The following is a 12,774-nucleotide window of genomic DNA, read 5'->3' on the forward strand; positions in this document are numbered from 1 at the left end:
GCCTTCGAGAGATGCTCTTGAGCTTATTAAATTAGGGTAGAAAAAAACTTTAAAAGAATAAAATTAAAAAGAAGAGTAACTAGGGAATAACGGAAAATTCTTGTACGAGACGCTTTCATGAGAGTTGTGTCTCAATGACATGTGGGTCCCACACCTGAAATGTCTAATATCTCTTATCAGTTGTTTGTTGACATCTCTTCTCATTGCTAACTGTATCATAAAATGTCTCAAATGTCTCACTTTATCCTGAACATATCTCACTGTTGAGAACTTTGTTTAAATTAAAGGTATGTATTTCAATTTTTTTTTTTATTGATAATAAATGTTTTATTGAATGAAAAGTACATCTTGAAAAAATAACATACATCAAGAAGAAAGCCTAAGTGAATGCAAGAAATCAGAAATGGAAGAGATCACTCATCATATCAGCAGTTTGTAAAAAATGTTGTAAAATAGCTTGTAACTCTAATATTTTTCTATCTTTATTTTGTCATTTGCAGACAACATACAGTGTAAGAAGTAATTAAGTAGATGCATTCATGCTCACTAACATTGACACTAACACTAATGACATCATATGGTGATGTCCTATAGTTGGGACTCTTGTTGAGCCAATTCCAAAGCTTTTCTTGGTTCTTACTTCCTACTTACTTTTATGTCTTGGATGGGGTTTTATCATATTATGAGCCTGGATGTGCCGCTTGGGAATTGAGATATGAAATGAAATTATGTATTATTCAGTCTTTTAATTGTAGTGTGTGAACAGGTTTGTTGTATGGAGTCTTGTCATGCTTATGATTAGAACAGGTTTACTACTTGGTTTGCAAATTTGTGCTGCTAGTTGTTTACTTTCATGTATTAAGTATTTGTATAGGCATTGCCTTATGTGGTTTATAAAACCCAAAATTTAACTGGTTACTGCCCAAGATTTAACTGGTTACAGCCTTGTGTGGTTTTATATAATTTGAACATAAGTTACTGCCTCCTTGTGCGGTTTTATATAATTTGAACATAAGTTACTGCCTTGTGTGATTCATAAAATTTAACAGGTTTGGGCCCATGAAACCTGTACAGTAATCCTTAAGTGGTCAAGTTACTCTAATTGAACAGAAGTTAATTGCATGGACAAGAATTTTGCAAAGATAGCAGAAAGTCCTAGGTTGTCAACAAAAATGTGAATCTCAATCTCAGAGCAAGAAATGTGGTAGCAGATGCAGTGCAGCACAAGGTGCAACCATCAGTTGTGATTAAATGCCGCTACAGTTTTTAAAGATGTATACGAAACTTTTTTCAATTAGCTGTTTAGTTTATTAAAAGCTTTTAAGAACTTAAGAAGGCTTCAAAGAAACATTGATAATTCATTGCAAAAAAAGGCCTTATAAAACATCGAAAGACTGATTACAAGAAAAAAATAAAGAAAAATCATGGCAAACTTCTTACAAAAGTCTTCTTGGCAGATTTTCTTAATACATAACTGAACTAATTATTCTATGAACCTTGCTACTTTCTCAACCTATCCCATTGAAAAGATTAGTTGCTAACCCGTGCACTACTAATGAATATCAGTTAATCAAACAACCACAATTGTTCAATTCTATAAATAGTCAATCCTCAAATGATAGAATATAATTAACAAAATTCTCAAATGATATTCAAGGCCTTTAAGATGAAGCTGATAGAATGTACGCAAGACACCTAACAAAGAGAATTCCATCAGTTAGTTCAATTCTTATAGTATTGACAAAAGGAGAGTTATCTTGCTTAGTTTTCATTTAGTCAAGATTTTGAAAGAAATGGGAATGACTGGGTAAGAAGTTTGATAAATCTTGAACAATTTAAAAGTAAAAACTCTTTTGGAGATGATAAGAGTAATTTGTTGTGGTCCTTTATTGTCTAATGCCATAACATTTAGAACCAGCAGCCGTATTGGTTTGCTCCTCAAGAGAAGTCTAACCAACATTTTCGTTAGTCTAGATATTTTGATAAATTGAAGTAAAATCTCATCATGTCCCTCCAATTTCTTCCTTCTTTGAAATAAACATAGTGCTAGTCTTAGTTGCCTACTAAGCAAACATGACATCTCTGTATCATCTAGCAAATCATCTTTCAAAATACATTCTCCCATTGTTCAACAACCAATCAAAAAATTCCACAATCTATAATTCCCAATTTAAGAAAAATGGTAGTAACTAAGTTTAAGAACAGTCTCAAGCTCCATTAGGATACGAGAGCCATGATTTTACCACGTGTATTAGGAATCCTATAGAAAGAACAAAAGATGACTCAAGACTTTTTTCAAACTGCTTGTGAACATGGAATTAAGATATTTTTATCAAAAATAATACCACTTATCTCAAAAAATAAAAAATAAAAAAAGATTATTGTACATGACAAAAAAAATCATCTTAAACTTGAAGAAAAAGAAAGAGAGAGTACCTTTTTTCAGCTAGAAGAACGGCAACCTATGGCTATCACAACATGGTTCAACCATCAATACTGCCTGTAACAGTAGCACTGCTGCCTTTGTGGAATCCATAATTACGAATGCTTCTAAGATTTCAAACAAGAGAGAGATAAGAGGGTGTTGAGAGCAATCTGGGGAGCAATGTTGTGGTAAGCGTGAGCAATACACGACTAATTTGTAGACAGGTTATCAGAAATTGTGATTGAGTATATGCTAATTCAGTTTCTAAAGAGGCATACAGATTTCACTTTGCTTTTTATCTTAAGAACTTTAAGGCTTTGAAGAAGTTAAGAAAGATTAAAAGAAATGTTGATAATTCATCACAAAAAAAGCCGAATAAAACACAAAATAGAGCAATTACAAGAAAGTCAAAGCTGCCAAGTTTCTTACAAAGTCCTAACAAATTTTTTTTAATACATGCCTAAAATTCTTATTCTGTTAACCTTGCTACTTTCTTAACTTACTCTTCAAAGTAGCCGCATACTCTACTTTGGATCCATTTCCCCTTCAGCTACTGCCATTGAAAAGATTTAAGTCATGCAAATTTCTCATCTTCTTACATTGGTCAACTCCATGTCTAACCTTTAAGGAGTATAATCCATGCCAATTTCTTCCCATATGATCCATTTATCAAATTTGGCTCTTGGACTATTTGCCGTCCTAAAGCATAATTTTTCCTGGTAAGTCAGCCACATTAGCAGTTCATTACCTTATTTGCTTTGAAAGCCTTAGACATTGAAAGGATTATCCTCACTAAAGAAACTAATCTGAAATCAACGATTATGCCTTGACTTCCTCTTATTCTTCAACATTTGTCCCTGAAAACCTGTTTAAATAATTCACTGAGAACATGCATAGAGTACAGGAGAGATGATTCAAATGCAGAAAAAATATGTGGGAAGGAGAGGAACCAAATGAGATATGAAAAAAAAAAATTAAGAGAACAATGAAGCAGAAGAAGAATCCAAAAAAAGAGAACAAATTAACAAAATAAGAGATTCTGTATCGAATCTAAGAAAAGTGAAAATCATTTGAACCAAACAAATCGGAAAAACTATGAAAAATATTGTCAATTGATGGAAGGCTGATGAAAATTGGAGTATTGAAGAAAGTGTGCAAGAGTGGAGCAAGTAATAGAAAATCCAAGGCAAGTTGAACAGAAATACAGCAACACTATAGAAATTCTGCAGACAAGAATTAGCTAGCAGGCTATTGTGTGCAGGGAGATTACTTCAATATAAAAATCTTATTGAGTCCCATTTAATCCTATTAAAAAAAAAAAAAAAAAAAAGAGGTTCATTTGAAACTAGACTGACAAAAACCATCCCGGTGAGTATGTTTCTTTACCAAATCCAAAAACATAAATATTGTACTCAGGCCCCAGTTATAGTGTTTAAGTTGATCCTTAGCATAATGAGTACAGAAACTGCAGAGAAATAGAAAATTTAGATATAAAAACAGCATGACACGTTAGTAGATCTGATATCAACATAGCATGAGGTAAAAACAAGATGTTAGGTTCATAAGAATATATGAAAATCTAAGTTTATGGAAACAAAAATAGTTTCAATATCCTAAAAGCAGATTATTTACTCCAGTTTATGTTAACCAAAAATAAGAAGAGGTCAAGTTCACATATGATCTTCAAAATACATCATAACATGATATAAGTAGAAAACAAATTGACCCTTTATCAAGGCATTCAATGTGATTAATTCAGTGCCCAAGACCCTCCTCTCCCTAAAGAATCCCCGCACTTGTCATACATATCTATTAATGTCAGTTCCCCACTAGTTCATATTCATCTTAATCTCCAAAAACAATCCCTTAATCCATCTCCTCAAACCAAAACCTGACAAGCCCCTGTACAACCCAAGACTGCTCAATGGAGTCATTTAATTTAGCTTTGTAATATTTTATATTGTCTGGATTTGTATAAGATTTTGACTATGAAGGCATTGTGCAGGTATGAACTATGTCCAACATCCAGTGTACTAGATTGACCGGGGCTACATAACCATAAGTAATTACATGGAACTCATGTTTGACTAATCGTTTTGGGTAAAGTTAACATGACTAACACTTCCTCAAGTTGTGACAGGCGCAAAGATCTTTCATTTTCTAAAACTACCACACTGCATCCAATAGAAAACCCATCTTTGAGTTGGAAAAGGATCCTCAGCATTTGTTTTTAAAATGGAGAGGGTTTAAATCAAGTTGAAGATTTAGTTTTTCACAAATCTAAAGCAGAGCAAATGTCAAGTCATTTTTAGAATCAGTTATCACTCCTTGTTTGGTGGAATGAGATTTGAAATGATGTGGCACCATGTACACCTTTAGATTCATGAAAAACAAAATCTTTATCATGAAATGGACCCCCTCCATTGGATCTCTTTAAGTAACCTAACATTAACAGCCTGCTCCACAAAATGAAACCATTCTTAGAAACTTCATTATCATACACACTACAAATATTCCCCCATTCACCACTCCAAGTACTTCGCTGATAGTGACTCACTATCATGATATATAGCTTTGTAAATCAATGAAGGCCACCATTCTAACTGCAATAATCACTATATATTAGTAAAATCACTATTGTGCCCCTCACTAATACATTAATATCCTAACACTTAACACTAAAAGCGTTTAGCAGAAAATTAAATATATATCAGAAAGGTCAATTTTCTTTGTTTACTTCACAAAAAAATACTCAACGTTATGTTGGTGGTCCACATATCATAAAATTCAAAGAATGGTCATTGGAATCACTAATTTGAAGAAGAAAAAAGAAGCATAATTGAACATATTGAGATCATTGAACTTTTCAAGAAGCATAATGAGCATTTGAGCATGGCTTTATTAAACTGAATAGCACATTGTTCGAAGAAAGCTACAAGTTTCTCACAATATTTCTCCAAACAACATATCCTTCTCATTGACTGGTTGCTCATAGTAAATTGGAAAAGTTACACGTTGTTAAGTTTGTTTCACCCTTATAAAGAAAGCTCAACACATTATGTACGTAACATTTGTGAGATTTCTGACAAGTGTCCAACAAGAACCAAATAGATATATACCGAACCTATTAGACACTCTATAAATCCTTAAAAAGATCCCCAGTTAAACATAAAAATATGGTGCAAAGTAAAATGCATAATAGTGAATTAGATGAGGATCATAACCATTTGGCTAGAACAGCCAAAAAAATCCAATCAGTAGATAGCATCTTTGCTCACCATTCTGTTCTTTTAAATCCCAACACAATGCATTTCGATACCGTTCTTTCTGGTCATGTCAACACGGATTTTTCTCCAACCTGAAAATAGTCAGAACAGTTGGTTAATAAAGGGAACAGTTTGGAAAAAAAAACAAAGGACAAAGTAAACCTCAAAATTCTAAGTTCATTCACCTCAGCTCTTGAACAAAATTAATTTCAGTTGCATAGAGAATTTTTCCCTTGATGGAAAAATTAAAAAGATGCAATCAGTCAAAAACAAAAGCAGAGCTCAATTGACCATGCCATGCTCCTCTTTGAGTGATTTAAGACTTAAACTTGTTCTGCACTTCCCAAGGAAGCTCACAAATAATAACATCTAAGCATTTCTCTAAGCATGCACAATAACTGCCCAGCTAAGGGAAAAAAGACAAAGAAGATTAACTCAAGCAAGTATAAACCAACTTTCAATGTAAACAAGATAGGCTCACACACAAGGGTGCACACTTGTGAGCACATGCACAGAGGACAACTAACAATATATAAGCAGCTAGGAAGCACAGACAGACGTGGACATGGGTACCAATCAGTGGCGACTCCAGGAATTTTGTCCAGGGTGTTCCTATTCCACATTGAAAAAATTTTGGGTAATTTCAGTCTGTTTTAGGACGTTTTGGTAAATATCAACCGAAATTCAAGGTTTGCCCCGCATGAAGTTTGTGCTTTAAAAAAAAAAATGTTCTTAAAACCAAAACAAATTTGCATTCTGTACACCAAAAAATCTCAAAAGGAAAAAAATAAAAATAAAAAGAAATGAAATGAACAAAGGTACCTATAGAATAAACTATAAGTTTATTTGAAATATTAATAAAATTATTAATTATTGTTGTTTAGTTGTTTCATAAATTTGTTTTTCTTTTATAAACTATAATTTGTTGTATTGTTGTTTCATTAATTATTAAATTATTAATTGATGTTTAGCCTAATATAATTTAATTTTTTTGTCTTTTATAATGTATTAGTTAATTAAATTATTAATTATTGATGTTTAGTTGCTTCGTTAATTTTTTTTACTAACTACTAGCAGTTTAGCACACACCCCACTGTGCATTAGCACACGCTAGCACACACCTCATGTGTGCACACACCTGTGCCTCTCCGATACCATACCGGAGGCCGTTTTGGTTTAGTTAGAGAAACGAAATATTTTGATACCAATTAATATCGGTGTACTGTTTTAAAATTACTACTAAATATATATATTTTCTTAAAAATTTTATATATTCTCTTAAAAATATAAAATGATTTTAAAGTCTGACGTAATAATTCCCTTAAATATATTAATAATTATGGTTGTAGTATAAATTTTTTTTTAAAAGAGTTGTAGTTTAATAATACTAGTCGCTAACCCGTGCGATGCACGGGAAAACTATTAGAAAATAATAAAGCATGCATATATTAAAAGACAATTTAAGTTCATGTGTGCTTGCAAGGGATACATACCTAAATAGTTCTTGCGGTAGAAATAAAAGTTTTATCTTTGAGATAAAGAACTGATGTAAACAAACTAACCTTACATAAAACAAATTAAAAAAAAAAAAAAAAAAAAAAAACATAAAACTGATGTCACGGGAAATTCAGCCACATAGTAGTAATATATAAATCTCTTAAAACCTAAACCTAAACCTAAACATAAGGACTAAATATATAAACAAACTAACCTTACAAAAGCTGAACTTTATAAGCTAAAATCTATACCGTGAGTTGTAGATCTTGAATGCTATACCGTGCGTTTAGGACTTCCTACATCTGGAGAGAGAGAGAGAGTTTGCAGAAACCAAAGAAAATCTCTCTATAGCTTAAGAAACACAATATACTAAAATCAAAGAGATAAAATTTTCAGAGGACAAAATATTATAGATAATTTAAAAGAATTTTGGTTTAATTCTTGAATACCGCAACTCCATAAAATTCATACTAATAATAATATTTTATGATAGCGCAGTTAGAATTTTGGTTTAATTCTTGAACACTGAATTGGAAATTGATTATATGAGTATTCAATGGTGAACAAAGTACTATGTATTAATTAATATATAAACAAAACTAACCTTACAAAAATTGAACTTTATAAGCTAAAATCTATACCGTGCATTGTAGATCTTGAATGCTTTAGGGCTTCCTACGTCTGGAGAGAGAGAGTTTGCAGAAACCGTGACTTTATATTTCTTAACTTGAGAGAGGGGTAAGGTTGCTAGAGTTTTGTAGATCTTGAATGCTTTAGGGCTTCCTACGTTTGAAGAAAGAGAGAGTTTGCAGAAACCGTAGCTTTATATTTCTTAACTTGAGAGAGGGGTAAGGTTGCTAGGGTTTTGAGGAGTTATAATTTTTATTTATTTTTTATTTTTTAAATATTGTGCTGACGTGGAAAATTGTGGTGCCAGCAAAGGTTTCGGTTTTATATATATATATTTTAATAATATTATCAAGTATATGTACTTACAACCTTTTTATTTCAAAAAAAAAAAAAAAAGTAAATGTACTTACTAAATGCAATAATGAAAAGACAAGAGAAATAAAAATTAATGTGCAAAAGTTATAGCCAAACACGTGGGTGGTTGGAGATAAGGTGGAAAATTTTGAAAGCTGTTGACTCATTCAATGGCTTCAGTATTCACGTGGGGAGTAGGACTCTAATGTACAAAGAACATACGGCAATTAGCGTTCAAAACTAGAAATAACAAAGAGCAGAGAAGCGGAAAAGTCGAAGAAAAACAGAGAACGGAGAAGAAACAGCAAGGAAGAAGAAGCTGAAGCAGGTGGGGAGACTGCGGTTGACCAAATGGAAGTGGCCGGAGACATGGAAGTGACCGGCAATGTGGTGGTGAGTGGCTGTGACGACAAAAACTGATGATTTTGGCTTTTTTTTTTTTTTTTTTTTTAGATTTTAGTTCAAAATTTGTTTGGCATAAAAATTTTGAGGGTGTTCCTGATATTGCTTGGGGGTGTTCCTATTTTTTTTAAGGGTAAACAAATAAAAAAATTTTAATTATTATATATAATTTTTTTTTTTTTTTTGAAGTCAGAGTGTTCCCAGGAACACCCTGACCTCTGAGTGGCGCCGCCACTGGTACCAATCTGATACAGCGACACGATAATTTTTGAAAAATTAGAACACGACATGGCAGGAATACGCATATTAATTAATTATTAAATATATTTTTATTTTTATTTTTAAATATTGTTAAACATTTTTTTTTTCATATAATGTTAAACATATATCAATTTAAGAGCAATAATGGATAATAAAGCAAATTCATGACTAATAAATGATATTTAGAAATTAAAATACAAACTAAGAATAATATCCAAAAGATTAAATAAAAGATAACTAGGTAAATGTTCAAGATTGAAACTAAAAAAACAAAATTAAAGATAAGTGTACCTTTTGTGTCCCACAATTTTTCCCAAAAAAAAAATGACACAGCTAGGACACGTGCAGAAGTGTCCAACACGGTTATAACACCACAACTGAAGTGTTTGTGCTTCCTAGATAAACAGCAAGGCCCCTAAATAGTATTTTGGAGACTAAGGACAAGTAATATCACCAACAAATTATCACAAAATTAGTTAGCTATTGTTGACTTGTTTGTTTATTAGAAGAACTAAATCGTAAAGTCAACAAACCTAAGATAGAAAATCTAGTAGGAGTCTGAAATTAATGAATAAACCAAGAATACATTACTTGGCACTGCAAGTAACAGGGAGCTGCAATGTCTCTCTCTCTCTCTCTCCCCACTTAGAAGGTCAATGGCACTTGGGAATGACACAAACTGCACATAGAAATGCTCAACGAATTGTATCCTGGGAAGCCAAATTGGCTGAGAGACAAATTAAATGCCCAGAGTAACTTCTACTCTCAAGTTTGCACAATTGGTCTATACAAAAAAAAGTGGCTTCTTTAAATTGCAAGATCAAGTGGATTCATCCATTTCTAACTACTTCAAAATTTTAATGACATTGCAGCAAAGAATATAAACATTACTTAATACAATAAAATTTCCACATTTTTAATATTCCATTTATTTTAAAAAAACCAAAATTCCTAGCTTTCTTTCTTGGGTAGGAAAATGTTCTTCATAGGAATTGCAATGTTGACAATTTACCTACTGTTTTATCTTTAAAAATGTCAGCAAAATGGCACAAAAAGAAATTAAAGAGTGGAAACATGTCTGCTGTCAGCATATCAAAACTTCCCCTTTCGTTTGATAAATTATAACAGCTATATAATAGTGGAAAGATAAGTTGCCTAAATCACCAACCTGAAAACATGGTGACTCCAAGCATATTGTTTGGTTGAGAAGACTGCTAAGTAAAGCAAGTTCTTAACTCATCGGTCTCTGTAACAACGTTGCCTCTTCCACTCCTTGTTCAGCAAATTCACCAATCATTGGAATATAACCTTCCCTCTTCAGGTCCTCATAAAGCAGATCCATTAATTCATAAATCTCCCTACAATTATGTTGTAAACCATCACCAGCATGAAATTCATGAAGTTGAGTCTCAACCTCAATCCAGCTACAACCAGGAGTCTTCATGACACCCCTCTGCCTCATTAAAACTCTCATCCTTGCTGAATCATCCCACCTTTTCAAATTTGCAAATATCTTTGATGAAATCACATAATTTCCAGAATTTAAAGGCTCCAACTCCAGAAGCAGTTGCACAACCCGCTGACTGATATCAACGTTTCTGCGCTTATGACAGGCACCAAGCAAAGCCCCCAATGCAACTTCATCAGGTTTTTCAGGCATCTTCTCAATGAAGTCCCAAGCTTCATAGAGACGTCCCGCACGTGCCAAAAGATCAACCATGCAAGAGTAATGCTCAATTTTCGGGACCAAACCAAAAGATGAACTCATCATATCAAAAAAATTACAACCCTCATCAACCAATCCTGCATGAACGCATGCAGAGAGTACTGCTACAAAAGTGATGTCATTTGGGTGAGCAGCTCCACCATCGTTTGTCATGCGCTTAAATAATGATAGGGCAGCCTGCGCTTGCCCATGAAAAGCAAATGCAGATATCATGGAATTCCAAGAGACCTCATTTTTCTGGGGCATGTCTTCAAAAATTCTTAGTGCATTGTCCAAATTCCCACACTTGGCATACATATCAATTAGTGCAGTACCCACATAAATATTATGATGCAAGCCTCTTTCTGATGCATATGTATCAACCCATTTCCCAATGTCAAGGGCTCCAATTGAGGCACATGAAGACAGCACTCCAATCAATGTGATTTTGTCTGGATCAACACCTGCCTCTTTCATGCCGTTAAATAGCATTATCGATTCATCCGACATTCCATTTTGTGCATATCTGTCATGTATAGTATAAATTATAATTTAATTACGAACCTAAATAAAACATCTAACTAGTATTAGATATATTATTTGAATTCATGAAAATGTATTCATGAAAGCTTAGTTTTCAGTAACTTTAATAAGACCAATCTCCACATATTTGTCCATCAAGGGCATAGCTTTGCCGTCCAAATAACAATGAAGCCACAAATGAGACTATTACAATGCAAACCCAAATGATTGAAAAAGAACAACAGAATAAAGTAACTCTTTTTGAAAGATGATATTTAAAACATAAATCATAATATCATGTCTAAAAGGAACAATAATATTAAGTTTAAAGAAAGAACTACTTGCCCCGTAATCATGGCATTCCATGTGACGACATCTTTCTTTGCCATACTATCAAATACCCTCCTTGCTGCAACCAAATCGCCACACTTTCCGTACATATCAATCAATGCAGAACCCACATAAGAGTTCAGCTCCATCTTATTCTCCACCACAAACCCCTCCACCCACCTCCCCAAACTCAAATCTCCTAAGTCCCCACACGCCCCAAGAACACTCACTAAAGTCATTTCATCTGGCTCAAACCCCAATCCCCTCATTTCTTGAAACAATCCCACCGCATCCCCAGCATACCCCATCTTTGAGTACCCCGAAATCATTGAATTCCAAGAAACCAAATCCCTCTCAGTAATTTCATCAAACACTTTCCGTGCACAACTCAACTCACCACACCGAGCATACATAGTGATCAAAGAATGATAAGTATGATCATCACTGTCCAGCCCAACTTTAAATACAGACGAGTGAGCCACCCGACCATGATTTAACGCGAAAAGGTTGCCGCACGCAATGAACAAAAAAGGGTACGTAAAGTTATTCGGCTTTAGGCCCAAAAACTTCATGCGGTAATAAAAATCAAGAGCAAGAGAGTATTTAAGCCATGTGGTGGTTAGGCCACGTATCATGACGTTGAAAGCGTAGTCATTGGGTTGAGGGATATGAGAGAAGAGAAGGGAAGCATAGGAGAAGTGTTTGAGGCCAATGATTTTGGAGAGAAGGAAATTGGGTTTGTGAATGGAGTTGATGAGCATTTGGGAGTGTATTTGTTGTAACTGTTTGATGGATACACATTTTTTCGACAGGGACAAGAGTGTTTCACTCAGAGGTTGTTGTTGCTTTGTTGCATATACGTAGGCTTTTCGAAAAATGAGGTGGCGGGAAATGGTGTTTGAAGAAGCTTTTTTCCTAAGCATTATTGTGTGGGTTGGTTTGGGGCGAGCGTAGTTATGTTTATGTTATGTTATAGGCATTGCATTTGCATGCCTTCTTCCATTTTCACTGACCAATATCGCTCCTTTCTCCATTCTCCAGCAGCTGTAATTGTGAACATTCTTACTACTAGACACTATATTTCGGTTGTCTTTTTGTTGATAGGGGTTTTTCTTTTTACGTGTAATGGGTTGGGTTCGATTGGAAAAAAAAAAATTAATGAGTTGGATTGTCTGCGAGACAGTGGGTCCGTTTGGATTGAGCTTATTTTTGCTGAAACTGAAAATTGAAACTGAAAACACTGTAGTAAAATAATTTTTAAATGTGTAAATAGTATTGTGGGACCCATTTTTAATAAAAAAGTTGCTGAAAAGTAGAATGTGTGGGTCTGTGAACAGTGCATCCGTGCACTGTTCACAGTTGACTTGGTCATATTATGCGGC

The 12,774-nt window shown here is 33.8% G+C and overlaps 1 protein-coding gene across 5 annotated transcripts; it reads right to left on the reverse strand.

The window, feature by feature from the left end:
• Positions 1–1,362: 1,362 nt before the first annotated feature.
• Positions 1,363–12,508, reverse strand: LOC126707546 (pentatricopeptide repeat-containing protein At2g34400). 5 transcript variants are annotated; one of them, XM_050407257.1, is made up of 6 exons: positions 11,408–12,508; positions 10,004–11,066; positions 5,704–5,783; positions 2,929–3,290; positions 2,437–2,550; positions 1,363–1,695 (listed from the first exon to the last, which is right to left on the reverse strand). In XM_050407257.1, the coding sequence occupies exons 1-2, from the start codon at positions 12,313–12,315 to the stop codon at positions 10,067–10,069; spliced, it is 1,908 nt and encodes a 635-aa protein (XP_050263214.1). In that variant the 5' UTR covers positions 12,316–12,508; the 3' UTR covers positions 1,363–1,695; positions 2,437–2,550; positions 2,929–3,290; positions 5,704–5,783; positions 10,004–10,066. The 5 variants fall into 5 exon arrangements, with proteins under 5 accessions (XP_050263214.1, XP_050263213.1, XP_050263216.1 ...); XM_050407256.1 differs by lacking the exon at positions 1,363–1,695 and adding an exon at positions 1,988–2,260; XM_050407259.1 differs by lacking the exons at positions 1,363–1,695; positions 2,929–3,290 and adding an exon at positions 1,988–2,260.
• Between the last annotated feature and the right edge of the window lie 266 nt (positions 12,509–12,774).

The sequence above is a fragment of the Quercus robur genome, chromosome 11, assembly GCF_932294415.1.
Source record: "Quercus robur chromosome 11, dhQueRobu3.1, whole genome shotgun sequence".
Taxonomy (NCBI): Eukaryota; Viridiplantae; Streptophyta; class Magnoliopsida; order Fagales; family Fagaceae; genus Quercus; species Quercus robur.